Consider the following 18,867-nt stretch of genomic DNA (forward strand, 5'->3'; position numbering starts at 1 on the left):
GATTAGTTCACATTTCTCATGCTGACCGTGGCTCATTTTTTCAGGCAATACGATTTGTTGACCGAATAATAATGTCTGCCGCAGTAGCAGATGAAACGTTCGGTACTTGAGGTTTCATCCGACCACGGCCGAACAGCCCATATTCAATTCTCTTCAACTTGAACACAATTAGTATGTTCAGAACCACTGTTACGTTTCTCAAATAAATCTAGAAAATTGAGAATCTCACAGTTTCGACTTATGATAACAGGTACTAGGTTGAAATTGCGAAAGACTTCGTTAAATGAGAATTACAGCCAAATTGTTGGTTCATGTATATTATGTTCCATTATCTGTTTGAAAAATCTGTTTAAAATCTGTGTTTCCGTTAACCAGCTGTCGCACCCCTACGAACGACAATCCTCAGAAGTCGAAACTTGTGCGAGCTGAAGACTAACGAGGTCTTACCTTTTAACGTGTGATTCCTATCACGAGTTGGATGATAGCAAGTGAGAATCGATCGTTCAGCCTGGGGCTTGAGCCATCGACCAACACGGCGACCGATTCAAGTAAGTGAACAAAGCACCCACGTCGAACTGACCGTCTACCGACCGACGTATAATACATACTCAGAAAAGAATTTGAGGTGCTGATTTCTCCAATAAGTTTATTAAATCGTCGATTTCAGCTCGAATTTTATAGAATTATTGCTACCAATTATAGGTACATATTTTTCCTTGAGGGCAAAACACAAGCACAAGTAGCGAGATTATTGGAAAAACGTTCTCAGGAAGTGTATAAAATATAAACGTTGTTATCCGCATTCATGTGTTCTTAAACAGTGAAGTTCGAGGTGTACTGACAAAGAACCTTCAAAACAATGAGCAGCCACAGCCCGTCGGGTATTTCTGATATGTACAGCTCTTGGTGGAATCGAATGTGCCAAGTCACCTGAACACTTTCCGTGAAAGTATCTATAAAAGGGAGATAAATCTCCATCCTTTTTCGATGTTTCAGACTATCAAGTTTGCAAGTAATGTTCATGTCTCCAATAAGGTGGAGGTCTGATCTGAGCTTTATGAAGCATAAGAAGTGTACAGTTTTCTGGTTCGGAATAGTGTTCCAAGCTTCTGAGAAGGCACCTTCGCAATTCCAGCGACATAATTGCGGCAAGACATATTGGTGTTCATTTTAACCCTCAACAAATTTATCGAAGAAGAAAGCGGAATTGTCTGTCCTGAAATTATTATATCCGGTTCTTACACATTTATCTTTTTCGAGAAAACGATTCATGCGTTTTCGTGGCATAAAATTGAACCTATTCACTTTCACCACAATTCGAAATCATCTCTAGATCCTCATTAAAATATACAACCTCCTGCTGCCGATGAAGATTTGCATCCGCAGCCAATGTCCTGGAATCAAAACTGAATGACGAGACAAGTGTGCTGTCGTTAGCAAAGCAATTATTGGGTGCTTGGTTTTTTCTGATGAGTCGTTGATATACAATAAAGAGAGGGTTGGAAACACTATGGATTCCTGGGGAACACCAACATTGATGGTAAAATTAGAGAAATATCCATCGACGGCCACTTGCAGGGAATGCTTTCTCAGGAAGCTGGAAAACTATATACAAAAATGATCCAATAAGCCATAGCATCGAAGTTTGGCCAGCAAATCTTCATGCCACACACGGTCAAAGGCCTTAGGAATATCAAGCGCAACAGCTCTCGAGTCGTTGATATACAATAAAGAGAGGGTTGGAGACAATATGGATTCCTGGAGAAAAAGTACAGAGATATCCATCGACGGCCACTTGCAGGGAACGCTTTTTCAGGAAGCTGGAAAACTATACACAAATCGAAGTTTGGCCAGCAAACCTTCATGCCACACAAGGTCAAAGGCCTCAGAAATATCAAGCGCAACAGCTCTTGACTTCAAATACTTGTTTTCGAAAGCCATATTGATGATCACTCAAGATGTTGAAGAGAAATATTTGAAAATATGGTGGTTTACGGCTTTCTTCATGATTTTTTATACCACTGATAACAAAGCGACTGGTCTATAGTCATTTGCGCGTTCTTACCCTTTTTTGGGTAAGAACGCGAACAATCTTCCAACAACAAGGAAAACCCCTTTCCTTGTAAGACACGTTGGAAAGTCAGTAAATACTGGTGCGAGTTCAGTGGCGCACTTTTTATGTACGATGATGGACACTTCATTAGGACTAGACGCCTTGTTGATATTGAGCTGTATCGAGTTAACTTTTATGAAATTGATTGCTTCCTTCCTTTTTTTTTTAAATTCCCACATTTCTTGTTTGAAAATGGATAAGTAGAAAGCTTAAACCGTCCTTTCTCAAAAATTATTCTTTTTTCAATCTCTTGTCAATTTGAACTAGAATGCATTTGTTTCATTGCCTTTTTTTATTCTACATTGAATTCCTTGATATATCGACATTATTGCTTGATCTATTCGCGGGCAGATGGCGCTGTACGTAACCTCATATAATTCGAACTCACTTTACATGTATTCCTTCATTTGGCAAGAGTTTTTTTTTATTAACACGCGTGCCAGATGCATTATTTGTAACCCTCCTTTGTGAGCCTGCTGTCTTGGGCTTGGTAGCTGATTTTCAGGCTCCCTTTCCGGAATCGAAAAATATCAATGGCCATTTTTCTAAACAACATATGGCTGATTGATCCCAAAGTGTAGATGTAATAAATATAATTTGAAAAGACTTAAAAACACGCTTTTATAGCATACGAAAGTAAAAAATGAAAAATTTATATAGTTTGAAAAATTAAATAACACGCTTTTAAAGAACATCGAACTGAAGAGTTATTTTTTTCAAATAAGCTTAAAACAATAACGAACGAAAAATACTGGTACTATTGTGAAAAAAACGTGGGCGCTTTGTGCCATATTTTTTGTATATCAAGCGCCTGTCGCTTTTTTCACAAAAATACTAGTATTTTTCATTCGTTATTGTTTCAAGCTCAACTTTTTAGTTCGATGCTCTTTAAAAGCGTATTTTTTAGTTTTCAAAACTATATTTATTTACTGTATTGTTGTGAGTTTCTAGTGTGATATTCTCCGTTGTAAATTTTTCTGTGGGATTCAATTCACTATTTATGGTAATACAAGTAACAAATTAGAATTATCTAATAATCCAATAAGTAAATAAAATCTTCCAATTCTCGAGTCGTTTTTACAAATGAAATGACAAATTACGAATTCAAGTTCGTGCCTGAGAATAGATAATTCTTTAGATTATTCATCACAGTCACCTCAGGTTTTGTTTGCACTTATATCATAAAAATCATCTTTATCATCGGTGTTTACCCCTTTATCACTGATTTTGCTTGTTACTACTTATGGTAAGTAAGGTTATAATCGAAATATCAGCTAGCTCATTTTTTCAAGCTTATTTAGCACTGCTTTCGATATAGCAAATCCGAGCCGCCATAGTGGCCAGTGTTGAGAACCCAAAATTCAAATGGGTTTTCTATTCGAAAAAATAAGAACGGGGGTTTATAAAATAAGCGCTTTAATAGTTTTTTTTGGAAAGACTAACAGATAATAAATTATTCTAAAAGATGTGTCTTAGACTTCTGATTTAAGCTTCCTGATCGGCTTTCTTCGATTTGGTGTTGAAGAAACCATTCCTTAGTAGCATGGAGGCTAGATATGGGTCTCCAAAAGATGTAGCGTGGCTTGTGGCAATGCCACCTCTACCTGTAAATACATCAATAACTTTATTGCTGGACAAATATACTAAAATCATTCCTACGGAATCATTTATAGCAAGAGAATTAAGTGAAAGGCTGAAGAAAATGTCTTAACATCTATTTCTCCTAATTTTTAAATGCAGTAATGATATTTTGAAAAGAGTAGAATTCGAAAATGAAGATCTCTTTAATTTTTCGACTCATACTATATAGTAAACCTAAAAAAAAAATAACACGACATGTAAAATTACTCTGACCTATGTTTATTGGGTTTCGTAGAAATGGTTATTCAACCTTGTTTGTAATCATGACAAATACATGTTTTGGTACAAAACTACTCAAACACTTGATATTTTATTTCAAAGGCGTAAATTGTTGGGAATGGAATAACATGATAATTGAGAAATATTTGTAATGTTTTCAAATTAACGTGTAAAACGTTAGCGCTACTGTCATGATTTTTGCAGTTATTAATTCCGTTTTACTCTCTGTACTACCAAAGTACCCCAGTAATCAAAATATTTCAACTTGACTCTTTTCTTACATCAAACTGAATGCAGATTCTAGCCCACGAAATCACTCTGCTCCTCCAAAATTATCTTTATCTGTAGAGCTAAGCAGTTCATAGAATATCAGTGCAGAATTCAAATATTTCAACTAATTTGTTGTACGATTCGTAGAATACAAATGGAATAGTTACCAGTAGAAAAAGAGTTGGCAATGGCTGTTGCAGATCCAGAAGGAATATATCCATCTTCTTCTGCCGATTTTGTTCGTCTTCCTTGGAGAGGGCTTCCTCCGCTAATGGTGATTGGAAAGAAGGCATTGTAAGATGGAATACCTAAAATGATATCATAGATGCTTATAGATCCACATCAGAAATGAAAATGAATATCGCGGAAAGTTTTTATCACGACAGGTTCAGTGTTCAACCAGCGTTCAAATAGTGTAGCAACCCTGTGAACGATATCTGATTCGATTTTATAACGAATGTTTGAAGTGCAAAGTTAATAGAAAAAAGTGTTTTTTATATAATCAAATATTCATATTAAACTTGTTGTTTCGAAAGTACTTTTCTTTTGTGCAATTTCATGTTTATGTGAAAGTAGTTATTTCGAGAGTGCTTTTTCATTCAGTTCGTGTCTCAAAGTTATTCCTTTGCACATATTCGTGAATTATTTATTACAAAATGAATTGCTTTCTTCCTTTATTTGAAGAATTCCCACATTTTTTGTATCAAGATAGAGTCCCATGTTCTTTACTGCATTTTAATTCATGTTTCTTCATCTTGTGGAAGAGACCGGACCAAAATTATTCACTAATTGAAAATCAATGATGAAAGATATGGTTTAATTCAAGTATAGAATAAAAAAATGAAGTTTCAAAATGTAAGCCTTGATCTTTCTAAATTAGAATATTGATCTGAATGGACAATTAACGATACTCTTTTCCTGGAGAATTGCATTGTAATACTTTACCTCTTGCTCCTGCAAATGGCCATGATCCTGTTTCTTCTTCATCTTCTTCTTCGTCTTCATCTTTTTTCACTGGTTTCCTTTCAGTTTTGCTCTTGGATTTTCTTTTGGGTGGTTTGGCCACTGCTGCTTCTGTAGAAGGATCTTCAGCTATGACTACTCCTTCAACTTTTTCATCCAGAATCAACTCAGGCACTGAAACGTCAAAAAAAAATGGCACTCACAATCTAATCGATTAGACGCTGGACGTCATATTGATTTCTTCAGATTTTTGAACTCACCTTGTGAAGGCTCATTTTGGTCGATATCAATTACTTCTGGTTTTGGATCCCCTAATGGTTGCGCATTGTATTTTTCGGTGAACCTTTCGTCAGTTTCTGATTCTTCCAAGGGCAGTTGTCCTTCTGGAACCAAGTTAGACCCAACAAAAGAGTTAGTAGCTATGTTGTCGGTCAGTACAGCAGACATAGAACCTTGAGGAATGAACTCTCTGCTACGGCTAAATATGGGGTTGTTGTAATAACCCCCGATCATATAGGCGCGGCGAGGATTGGAGTGGATTCCTGTGGTAAAAAAGAAAAAATAGATGACTTTGATTAATATTCATCATATCATATGATGGCAAGAGAGTTTATGCAGAAGTTTATTGTTAGTTATTATATATCACGAATTTTTCAAAATTTTAATTTGTTACCGGCACAAACTAGTGGTTTCTTTCTCCCTTTCTTTATTGCCTATGGTGAGTAGTTATGCATCTGAAATAAAAGTTTATTCTATGTTGTTTTCATTTGTGATGTTATTATGTTAAAAATCTCTTTTTTGGTTAACCAGCTGTCGCCCCATACGAACGACAACTCGCAAAAGTCGAAACTTCTGCGAGCTAAGAACTAACGAGGTCTTTTAACGTGTAATTCCTTACATGGATTGTACGGCAGGAAGTGAAAATACCAATAAGAACCTCACAGCATGAAACGTATCATATCGTAAAAGTGATCTAGCTGCCAGCAAATTGTTGAAAGAAATAATTCATGCACTATTTCTGAGACGTATTTCTAAAGTTTCGAGTCAGTTTTCAATTATTCTTATTGGAAATCAATGATGCCTTTCCTTACGATGTATAACCCTCCACTTAAAACATTAACCTCATTTTATTTTTACGGTTAACTTCTGAAAATGAGAAACGTCCGTCCTAATTTTTCTCCTGATATTCAGATTATTCCCACCAAATATATATATTAATATACATACATATTCCTCTATTCAAAATAAATACATATACAATAGATATTACACCAAAGGTTCCAAATATAAATATACAATGGAGTGAAACAATTTTGAATGATTTTGTTTTTCTGGAAATTGTAAACATGTTTGATATTGATCGGTCCGGAAAGAAAAAATTTTTATTGGAAATGATGTGGAAATGAAAAATTATTTTTGATTTGAGACGATGAATCGAAATTCGAAAGAATATAACCCTCACATATATATTTAAGCAGTGAGAAATAAAGCAATAGAAAATACTATTAAGAACTAGAACTGACAATTCATCAGAAGAACTTCTAACCAATTTAAGCCAACTGAATAATTTCAGCCTCTACAATGTGGTAATAATAGTGATCAAACGTTTTTTACTTTAATGTAGATTTGAAATAATAGGTACTCGTTTGACACTGATGAATTCAAAACAAAAACAAAAGAAAAATATGGGAAGTATAATGAAAGAATATGGTAAACCAGTCACAACACGCTTAAACGATTGATTTATTACCAGAAATGAAGCCTCATGATTCAATACTTCGTTCTATAAGGTCAAGTAAAACATTCACATCAAAAAACTCTTTCGTTTTTCACAATTTCTCTTCTTGAGATTATTTAGACACTTCAGATATCAGCGGTTATTGTGGATGAGCATACAGTCAGGTGTCTTCAGCTTCAGCTTCTAATTTCTGTGCTTTATAGCTTTCTGTATTGTGAGTCCAACAAGTAGTTTCAACGTAAAATGATTGAGGTTGGACCAAATACTGCATCAAAACCATAAGTTACGGTAAAAAATTCATGCAGCTTTTGTTCACTCTAAAATTTTAGAGGAAATTTTGAGATATCAATTTAGCGCAACTTTATTGATATTTATGTCTCTGATTCCATTCACACACTAGATGAAGCAACACACTATCAATCAGTCGTTTTATTAGTTTCATGATATATACATTCCTCAGATATTATAGAAATTATTTATTTTGAATTCTTTTGATATTTTGAAATTAATACTTGATTTTTTCAAATGATTTTTCATCAATTATCAAGTTCTCATGAAACAACTTTGATTAATTTCTTGAATAGGCTTTTTTTAATTCGTGATTAAAATTTGAATGCTGTTCAGGTTATTGAAACAGTTCAATGATTTTGCTAAAGCGGAGGAACCAAATATGTATCAGAGAAAATAAAAAAAATCCAAAATTGTACTCACCATAACCTGAAGGATAACCAAAAGTTACTCCAACTAATACCACACACAAAAAGCACAAAATATTCATTTTGATTTTTCTTCTTGAAAGTTCACAAAGTACTCTATGATAAAGAAGGCCCTGTTCGTATAGTTTTATATTGCGAAACAATCCCCCACTCTCGAGAGAGGGCGTTTTGCATTTTCAAGTGTTTGAATTAAAAATTCCGCACGAGTGCTAACATCGTGTAAAATTTATATTTTACTCTTCGCCATTTTTCAACACTATCTTCAGCAGGGTGTTGAGGAGACGCAGAGAACTATCCAGTGGCGTTGGTTTGGGAGAAATTGGGTCGTAGATAATTCCGGTTCAATGAAAACAAATATAACAAAAATCATTTCATTTTCTAAAATATGAATATTTTTTTAAATATCAACATCAATACACTCCCACAGAAATGCCTAGTTCTTTTATCACATATACTTTCATAATAAGTTTGTGTGGTAGATGTCAAATTTCATACATATGAAGCTCAATCGGTGCAAATTTTATCTCGTTTCACTTCCATTTCATAGATGTTGGTTCTTTCATCTGAATACTTGAAATTAACCAATCAGGGTAGTAACTTTATATTTTCCTGTTAGACCAGGTCAACATAAATTTTGAGGACATCAGCATTTTGATAATTTAGTTGCCATTCTAGTTTTTCAGATCTACAAATACTCTACGATCTAAGTCATATAACCGCTGACACACACGTTTATATGAAACTTTTTCATAAAATTTCATGACAAATAATCCCCTGCAGTTTGACTCAACACTTCTGATATATCATGTGCATTGGTCGGTCGGTAGCCAAGCGGTTCGGCGTGGGTGCTTTGTTCACTCACTCGAATTGACTGCCGTGTTGGTCGGTGGTTCAAGCCCTAGTGTGAACGATCAATCTTCACTTGCTATCGTCCAACCCGTGTCAGGAATCACACGTTAATCCTTAACTCGCACAAATTTCGACTTCTGAGGGTTGTCGTTCGTAGGGGTGCGACAGCTGGTTAATGGAAAAACTTATTTTAAACATATTTCAATTAGATAGAAGTATAATTCCAACTATAAGAATCACTTGAATGAAAACATTCGTTCACGATCAGTTTTGTCGTCGATTTGCTAAATTCTTGAATACTTTTCAAATGTTTGTTCAATCAGCAACAGTTCATCTGTTCCGCACAATATTAATTGAATAATAACTGATATTTGCATAACATACATTTGAACTCACATCAGTTTGCTGAATATGGCATATTCTACTTTTTTTATTTTATTGATGTTATTTCGACTTCAGGTCCTTAGTGCATTCAAATGATTTGGGAGATTATGAAATCTCATTTTCATGGCTTTTTCATAACAAATTCAGAATTCAAAATTATGAGAGCTGTATCGAGGAGAGATACAAGAAAATGAATATTTCGAAATACAATTTCAAAACATCCATCTCTCCCAATCACCTATACCGTACTTTCTAATGAATGCCTGACGGAAATAACTACTTCTCAGGCTAATACCACGCTGGATATTGAATTATATTCGACTGACATTTATGCGAAATACCTCACAGAGGTGTTAGTCTAGCAGATGTTTTCCGTTCATCCAGCAGCAGGACCATGCTGAAATTAATTGAGTAGGTCACATACAGATCGGTTTCAAGGTATTAGCTCTCATTAGTGCAGGAAAGATCCGACCCAAACAATACAGTGCCTGGGACTCGATTAATTTCAACGCGGCTCCACTGCATTGAGTGAAATATTCCTTTTTTTTTAAGGACAAAACACAAGCACAACAGGAAAATTCTTGAGGCGCACTCTGAGTGGGGCCTGTGCGAAAGTAGCCATTCACATTGGATTATAATCACTGGAGATTGAATTCATTTGGAAAAACGTTCTCAGGAAGTTAATTCCACATGAACGCAGTTCTGCAGATGGAATAGCTCTTGAACAGTTAAGTACGAGGTGTACTGAGTTGGACCTCAAAACAATGAGCAGCCACAGTCTGACGCGTTTTTCTGATATATATCGCTCTTGGTGTAATCAAATGTGCGAAGTCACTTGAACACCTTCCGTAAAAGTATTTATAGAAGAGAAACAAATCTCTAAACTTTCTTCGATGTTCCAGGCTACGAAGGTTGTACGTAATGTTATCGTCTCCAATCAGGCGGATGGCTCTTTTCTGGATGAAATTCAGCAACTTCAGGGTATGTTTGGGGGAAGAGCTCCATACTCCAAAGAAGGTCTGATCTGAGCTTTGTAAAGCATCAGAAGTTGCTGAGGTGTGTACTGTTTTCTGGTTCGGTACAGTGCTTCAAGATTTTGAGAAGCAACTTTTGCACATCCGGCGACATGATTGTGCTAAGACATATTGGTGTCCATTTTAACCCCCCAACCAACTTATCGAAGCAGAAAGCGGAATTTTTTGACCTGACATTATTATATCCGGTTCGGAGACATTTGTCTTCTTGGAGAAAACCTATGCGTGGGTTTTTGTGGCATTGAATTGAACATGGTTACTTTCACCCCAATTCGAAATCACTTCTAGATCCTTATTAAGATTTGCAACTTCCTGCTGCCGGTGAAGATGTGCCTCCCTAGCCGATGTCATAGAATCCAAATGGAATGACGAGACAAGTGTGCTGTCGTCAGCAAAGCAATATATTGGATTCTTGTTTTTTTTCAATGAGTCGTTGATATATAATAAAAAGAGGTTCAGAGACAATATGGATCCCTGGGGAACACCAGCATTGATGGTGAAAGTATTCGAAAGATATTCATCGACGACCACCTGCAGGGACGTTCTTTCAGGAAGCTGAAGAGCCATACACAAAAAAGATCGGACAAGCCATAGCATCGAAGTTTGGCCAGCAAATCCTCATGCTACACACGGTCAAAGGCCTCAGAAATATCAAACGCAACAGCTCTTGATTCTCCATGTTTCTACGCAATCGAGGAACATGGAGAATCAAGATAGAAGGTCGCCTGTTGATCTTTGTTTTGGAAAGCCATATTGATGATCGCTCAAGATGTTGAAGCCTTTCAAATATTTGAAGATATGGTGGTTTACGACTTTCTCCATTCACCAACTAGCTGTTACTAGTTAACAGTCTTTCTCTAAGATGGAGGTTTCATACATACGGACAAGTCGCATTGAAATTAATCGAGTTGTTTGAGTAGGATCTTTCGTGCACTGATGACAGGTAAATACCTTAAGACCGATCTGAAGGTGATCTACTTGATTGATTTCAGCGTGGTCTTGCTTCTGGATGAACGAGAAACATCTGCAAGACTAACCTCTGTGAGGTAACTTGCATAAATGTCTGTCGGATATAATTCAATATCCATAGTAGTATTAGCCGGGGAAGTAGTTATTTTCCTGGGGGCATTTACCAGGACCTATGGTATGGTTACTTGCGAGGGATGAATGTTTCGAAATTTCATTTTGAAATATTTACTTTTTTGTAATTTCAGAATTGCAACTTTCAATCATAGCTAGCTGATATTATGTCTATAAATCTAGTTAAATTATATCCCACCGAAAACATTTTCACGTAAAGTATTACCAAGACGAGTACATATTGTTTGTACTGTAAAAAAGTTATTGGATCTCCTTATAGGCTAAACTCTCCGTGGTAGGGCGGGTATAAACACCTTTCTACAAACCCTATTGATGTGGCTTGTAGTTTAAAACGAATCAGGTCACGGGATCATGGTCAAAAATTCATTCAATATTTTTAACTTTCTGTCAATAATTTTTGGAGCAAAAGTATTGTTAAGCGACATATTTCAACTATAATTTCTGTCTACATGGTCTAATGTAAATAGTTGGGTACACTATGGTACAATACTTCACAAGAAAATGTTTTTGATGTGAAGCCATTTCTTTTTGTGACTTGCTTGCAACAGTGTTTCTATGTTGTTCATTTCCTTTTTCTAGAGTTGATTTCTAGCACAACAGCAATGTTTTTCATTTTATCCTACTCCCTATATTTGTTAAAAATTTTCTTTACTGCATGTGTTGAATTTCATCGCAACGTAAATAGGTACCAATTGATCAACTTGTCAACTATACATATTTTCATTCCCTACCAAAAATGGCTAGGGGTGACTTTGGAAATGTGCAGAAATACACATTTTTTGAAAAATTTGAATTGGATCATTACTTGTGATGTGATGATCATTTGGTGATCGAAATACGTATCTAGGTGTTGAAATAACGATTTGGTGTTGGGAAGAACTCCAGTAATATTGAATCATTAAATCACGTTCAAAAGGATTATTGAAAGAACGATACTCTACAACTTTTGAACCAATAATGCGAATTATAGTTTCGGGCCACGGGAACCACTTTTTAAAAAGACTTTATTTAGATTTACAGACTTTATTGTACAGAAGTTACTCTGACAATCGTACTAACAGAACTGACTCTTCCTTCAAGATGGCTAGCTTTTATAAGTTTATTATAACTTAGTCAGCATTTGATGAATAAGCATAAAGGAGGGTTTTATATACATAACTCCTCCATCCCTAAGATGAAAATAATACATTAACATTATTTTCATCAACATTTTCTAAATGAATATTTTCTTGTTTATTTTTCCTTTTAAAACATTTGAATTTGTTCTTATATTTGGAATATAAAATAAAATATGTAATAAGTATTATAACTATGAATATACAAATATACATTAAAGTATAAGAAGTGCTGTCTTCTTCTAAGGCTTCTAGTCGATGTAATTGGGTTTTTTCAGCAAGGTCCTGAAGTCGGGTTAGTTCGTCGAGGTTTACTCTTTCAGGAACTTTCATAGGGTTATTCTCAGGATGTAGCTGGATAGTATCTATTTCGGGTAACTGTAGAGGGTTTCCTTGAACGGAAGTGGCGTCGTTGGAATAAACTTCGCCTCTAACAGTGAGGTTACATTTATGTGGGATATGGATCAACTGTGGTTGTCTGATATTTTCGTATCCATGCTCCTTACAATTTTTCTCAATCATGATCTTATCAATGGGGATAATAATCATGTAGGCATCGTTGACAGGTTCTATTATGTCCTGGTCTAATTGAATTTGAATCGTCTGGCATTGATGATCGGTTTTACCAATTAGTAATTTCGGTAAACAATCTTCTTTTGAAATTTGGTTGTCAACATGGTATATGCAGGTATTTTCAATTCTCGTACAGGGTTCATCTTCATAATGATGGTAAGTCGAGTTAAGAATTATATAGGGTTTTAAAGGAACGATAGCTTGGTTGAGTATTGGAATTGGGAACAAATGGAAGTAATCATAAACATTTTCAAGAAGTATCGGAAAATGAATTGCAAATATAATAATTCCATTTTTATAATTAATTTCAATTTTTAGTAATTTATTATACGACTGAATGTTTTTAAAGTTTGGTAAACTGCCTTTGTAAAGGTTTGACATTATTTTTAATAATTCTTCGATATCAGATAATGGTAATATCGTGCTATGAATAATGTTTAATTCTGCAAATAAAATTGAATCTTCAATGTTATTAAGTATTGATAATATAATTTGACAATCTATTATCATTGTATCAAGAGAATTTTGAAGTCTTAAGAATAGCGTGAACTTATTCAGATTTAAGACAATACTTTTTATTTGTTCGTCAATTAATTGTTGGTTTTTAACAATCTGCTGTAAGCTATTCGTAGTTTCATTCATAAATTTTCTTGTGATAGTTAGGTAATTTTCTAAATCATGGTGAAGCATGTTCTGATTCTTTTCCAAAGTGAAAATTGCTTTATTATATTTTTCTGCATCTTCATCATCTAAAGTACCAAAGAGCCATTTACTTGTTCTGCCTACTATATTAATAAGTGCCCTTTTCGATCGATTATTTTCTTGAGGTTTAATATTGATTAATTTCACTTTGATTGTGTCTAGCAAATAATTCAGATGATTATACATGTGGTGTAGTTGTGGGTATAAAGGGTCTTTGATCAAGATAAATTCTGCGATTGTTTTTGTATTATTATTTAAGATGTTTAGGGGAGAATCAAATTGTTTTAAGTCAATGTATTTTATAAACGTATGTTTTTGTGTAGTGGATCTTGCTTTTCCAAGGGAAAAGGGAAGGATAGGGTTATTTATCCTCGTCATTATTATGTCTTGTCCTGTCGTCGCAAGGATTCCGAGAAGTAGAAGGTATAACGTCGTCATCTGAAACAATTTGTTTCTTAATGATTTTTCTTTGTGGCTTTAACTTACTTTTATGGTATTTTGATTTAGAAGTTTCAATTTTGAAGTTACTATCTTTTTTTGGTTGAATTTCCTTATATAAGGGCGATAATTTATTTCGAGGAGTTTCTTTAAGAAAAGTATTTTTATCAATTTCAATTTCTGGGGGATCATTTCTGTTGGAATTTACTTTAGATAGGTTCTTGGCTTTTTCATTGTTTTGTTCTACTATTTCTTTTAATATTTTCATATTTCTTGAATGTTTTTCTATATAGTTTGAGGTTATCTTTTCTAACGTTACATCATAAGGGCTCTGGTGTTCTACATTACCTTTAATAATTTGGAAGGGTGTGAATTTAGTTGCGGAATGGACAGTATTATTATATCCTAGAATCGCATACAACATTTGTTTTGTTATTGGTCGATTAGGAAATTCTAATTTTAAAGTTCGTATTTCCTCAATTAGAGTAGAATGAAAACGTTCTACCGGACTATTACTGTTCGGGTTTTTTGGGGTGATGTAATGCAACATAATTTTATGAAGTTTGCAAAAATCTTCAATCAAGTTATTTTTAAATTCTGTGCCAGAATCGCAAGTTATTTTATTTGGAATACCGTAATGGGATATGAATTTTAATAAACCATCTAAGATGTCTGTCGCATTTAGTTGTATGGGGTATGCTTGTGCAAAGCGCGAAAAGCTGTCAATAATTGTTAGGAATTTTAGTCTATCAAGTGATAGAACATCAACATAAATATGTTCGAACGGGTATTCTCCAATTGGTGTTGGGTTAAATTTTATGACATTAGGGTGCCTTTCGTATTTTGATTTTTGACATGTTACGCATGTATTTACGTAGTTTGTTATGTCTTGAATCATATTAGGCCAATAGTATACTTTTGATAGAGACAGTTTTGTTTCATTTATGCCTCTATGTGTAGTTTTTGTTTCATGATGGTATTTAATTTTTTCTCGTTGTTCATTTTTCTTCAAAATGTCTTTCAATAGTATATTACTTTGAACAAGTTTAAAGGCTGAGTTTCTAAAATGTTTTTGGATTATCGGAATTATTACATTCTTTAATTCCTCTTGAAATATTATACCATAAACAGTATTAGGTTTCAAATATTCTAAAAAGATTTTTACTATATCGTTTTCAATGTTTCTAGTAGATATTACGATTTTTAAACGTGTCTTATCAAAGGGTTTAGTTATACTTACTTTTGGTGAAATTATGTCGTTACTTTGAACTAAGAATATTTGATTTTTAAATTTATTTAATGGTTGCTCTGATATTGGGATTTCTAAAATCGGGTCTTCTTGCGAAGAATGTTGTGTTTCATTTGAGTGTTTTATTTTCGGTTCTTCTTGTTGGGCTGGTACGACTATTATGTCTGAAAGTATTTTAATCTTCTTTTCCTCTGAGAATTTTTGTTTTTCTTTAGCTGGTTGAAAATGTCCTGTGTGGTAATTTTCGGGTTGGGGTTCTTCTCTTGGTTGATGTTTTTCGACTTCTTCATTGGCGAGTTCATCTATTTCTTGCACTATTTTGGCAATTTCATCAATCTCAGGGTTATCGTTTTCATCTACGCAATATTCTGCGAAATCTTCTAAACGGTCTTCTTCCGTATCGAAATTTCCTAGTAAAGAATAATTTTCTAATGGATGTAGTTCAATTCTGGATAGGGCATCAGCAACAGAATTCTTTTTTCCTTTTCTATGTATGATGTTATATTCATACTCTTCTAATCTTAGGCGCCATCTTACTAATTTTGAAGAGGGGTCTTTTAAATTGAATAACCATTGGAGTGGTTTATGATCGGTAACAATCGTAAATTTTCTACCAAAAAGGTAAGGTCTAAAGTATTTGGTAAAATTGACAATTGCCAATAATTCCTTTTCTATAGTTGAATAATTTTGTTCTGCGGGATTTAAAGTTCTTGAGGCATACGCGATGGGTTTATCTTTACCTAGAGGGCCTTGTGATAACACAGCTCCAATTGCTACGTTAGAAGCATCGGTTGTCAAGATAAAAGGTTTACTAAAATCGGGATGTTGAAGAAGAGGTTCATTAGTTAAAACTTGTTTACATTTTTCGAAGGTTTCTAGGAATTCGGCAGAATGAAGGATTTTCTCTCCTTTTTTTAGACATTGAGTTAGCGGTTTTGTTAATTGCGCGAAATCTTTAATAAATTTTCTATAATATCCTAGCAAACCGAGGAATGATTTAATATCTCTAGCAGTAGTTGGTATGGGAAAATTTTGGATTGCTTTTATTTTATTCGGATTGGGTTTTATACCGTGGGGTGTTACAATATGTCCTAAAAATTCTACATTTTGTTTTAAGAATTCCGATTTGTCTAATTGTACTTTCAATTTAGCTTCTCTTAATACTTTAAAGACTTGCTTTAGATTAGAGATGTGTTCCTGAAGGGAGGTCGAAAAAATTATTATATCGTCCATATAGACGAGACATATTTTGTTTCTTAGGTCTTTCAAAACGTAATCCATAACTCGTTGAAACGTCGCTGGAGCGTTCTTTAATCCAAACGGCATTCTGACATATTCGTAATGGCCGTGTTCTACGTTGAAGGCTGTTTTGTCAATAGAATTTTCTTCCATCTCTATTTGGTGAAATCCTGAAGTTAAATCTAGGGTAGTGAAGTAGTTACATTTCCCTAGTTTATCCAGTATGTCCTCGATATTAGGAATGGGGTATCGGTCATCAATCGTTTTTTCGTTCAACTTCCTATAATCAACGACAATTCTCCATTTTTTCTTTCCTGAGGCGTCCGCTTTCTTCGGTACAATCCAAATAGGGCTACTCCAAGATGATGATGATGGTCGTATTATTCCGTCATTCAACATTTTTTCTATTTGTTTATTTACTTCTTCTTTATGGCAATGAGGAAACCGATAGGATTTAGTGTGTACTGGTATTTCGTCTGTCGTTTTAATTTCATGTTTTATTTTGTTTGTGAAAGAAAGTTTAGTATTCTCATCATGAAATATGTCTAAAAATTCTTTGCAAACTGTTAAAATTGCGTTTTTTTCTTCCGTGTTCATATGGTCGGTCCTAATTTTACTTGTTATATCAGTTATGGAATTATTATTATAATTTTCAGGTAAGGCTTGTTCAATATTATAAAATTCAAATTGTTCTTTATTTATTTGGTTGGATGGGAACGGTTCATTCATTGTTATAGAGATAGTTTTATTAGTTTTATTAAAAATTTCGAAAGTTGCGCGATAATTTTTGGCATAAGTTATTGTTTCAGGTACGTATAGTTTATCAATAAATCCCTCTGGAATTATTATTTCTCCTTCACTGATATCGACAGGGTATTTCTTTATTAAAGTTTCATATGGTGGTATTTCGATAGTAAAAGAAGTTTCGTGAGGCTGTCTATAGTAGAAAGGGATTTGTACATTTTCATTTCTTAAGATTTGATTGCTAAAATCGATATTTAAGTCAAGATTTTTAAGTTCTTTTAAACCTAAAATTCCATCAAAAAATTCATGAAATTGGAATAAAATATATTCCGTTTCATAGTTGCTTTGAAATTCTTCAAAAGCTGGGATAATAGCTTTATATTGAATTTCTTTTTCACCTAATGAAGTTTTTAACTGAGAGGGTTCTCTGAATATTCTGTCTGGATAATATTTTTCTACAATAGATGGTCTTAACATGGAAGTATGACATCCGGTATCAATTAGTAGTTTGATAGGGGGATTTTGGATTTGTATATAAGGTAATCCATTTATAGAGCCTGAATAAAGTTCTATTATACCGTCTTGTTTATCGGAGGCGGTTTGTAAAAATTTTCGTCTTCGTATTCAGTGTTTGAGTTAGTTATTTCAGTCGTTTCTTGGGGAGTAAAGTAATATTCATTTAATTCATCAGTTAATTGATATTGATCTGGAGGGTGTTGGTCTTCAATTGGGTATTGGTCTTCGACAGGGTATTGGTTAATGGGGTAACCTAGTGTCATGTCGTATTCATTGTCATCATTATGGTTGTAAAGTTCTTCACTTATAAAGGTTTGTCTTGGGGGTTGCCTAAAAGATCGGTTATTTGCTGGGTGGTAAGGCATATTTGATCTACTAACCGTAGGATTTCTAGAAGTAGTCGACATTGGTTGAATGATTCTAGTATCAGGTTTATTTGTTGGTTTAAACACATTTTGGGGTGGTCCAAACACTTGTTTATTCGTTAAAAATTTATGTTGAACTTGTTTAGGTTGGATATTTATGGGTTGGCTTGGAAATTGTGGTTTTTGGTTAAATTGTTGATAATTATTAAAAGGTCTATTTGGCATTTGACTAGTAGAAGGTGTAGGATTTCTAAAGTTAGTTTGTTGAAAATTTTGTAAGTGTGAATAATTTTGTACAGGGAAATTACTATAATTTGGTTTTATTTGTTTTGGTGGGTGTTGTTTTTGAACGTTAGTGCTTGAGCGGTTCTGAAAAACCATATTTTGTGTTTGTCTAAAATTTTCATCTTCCAAAACTAAATTCATTGCTTCTTCAAGGCTATCTGGTTTTTGAACAATTACTTTATCTTGTAATCTAATATTTAAATTTCTCATAAATACTTTCAAAGACTGTGATTGATATTGACGAATATATATCGCTTTAGTCTGTGGGTCTACAGCAGCAATAGAATTAATTTTAAAGATTAATTTACTTCTCAGTACTTGTATTCTTTTCGCAAAATCGAGGGGGTGTTCGTTTCTATTAGGGACAAGTGTAAAAAGTTGTTGTTCAAGGTTATCTAAATTTTGTCTATCACCAAATGTATTTCTTAATTCATTTCTTATTAAAATCCATGTGTTTAATTCTGTTCTTGCACCAATCAATAATTGTGCTCTATCTCTGAGTTTACCAATAATAATACTCAGGATACACTGATTTAGTGTATCGTCAGCGCTATAATATTTATTATGAAATTTGTCAATTGCATTTATAAAAATTTCGAGGGTGTCTGGAGAT

The 18,867-nt window shown here is 34.0% G+C and overlaps 1 protein-coding gene across 1 annotated transcript; it reads right to left on the minus strand.

Moving 5' to 3' along the window:
- Positions 1-3,512: 3,512 nt before the first annotated feature.
- Positions 3,513-7,810, minus strand: LOC111504345 (uncharacterized). The gene is made up of 5 exons (XM_023158876.2): positions 7,656-7,810; positions 5,467-5,748; positions 5,189-5,380; positions 4,411-4,551; positions 3,513-3,717 (listed from the first exon to the last, which is right to left on the minus strand). The coding sequence occupies exons 1-5, from the start codon at positions 7,720-7,722 to the stop codon at positions 3,599-3,601; spliced, it is 801 nt and encodes a 266-aa protein (XP_023014644.2). The 5' UTR covers positions 7,723-7,810; the 3' UTR covers positions 3,513-3,598.
- Positions 7,811-18,867: the final 11,057 nt, after the last annotated feature.

Source organism: Leptinotarsa decemlineata, unplaced genomic scaffold (assembly GCF_025532065.1).
Source record: "Leptinotarsa decemlineata unplaced genomic scaffold, Ldec_3_MD MMD2_tig00000133_RagTag_RagTag, whole genome shotgun sequence".
In the NCBI taxonomy this organism is placed as follows: domain Eukaryota; kingdom Metazoa; phylum Arthropoda; class Insecta; order Coleoptera; family Chrysomelidae; genus Leptinotarsa; species Leptinotarsa decemlineata.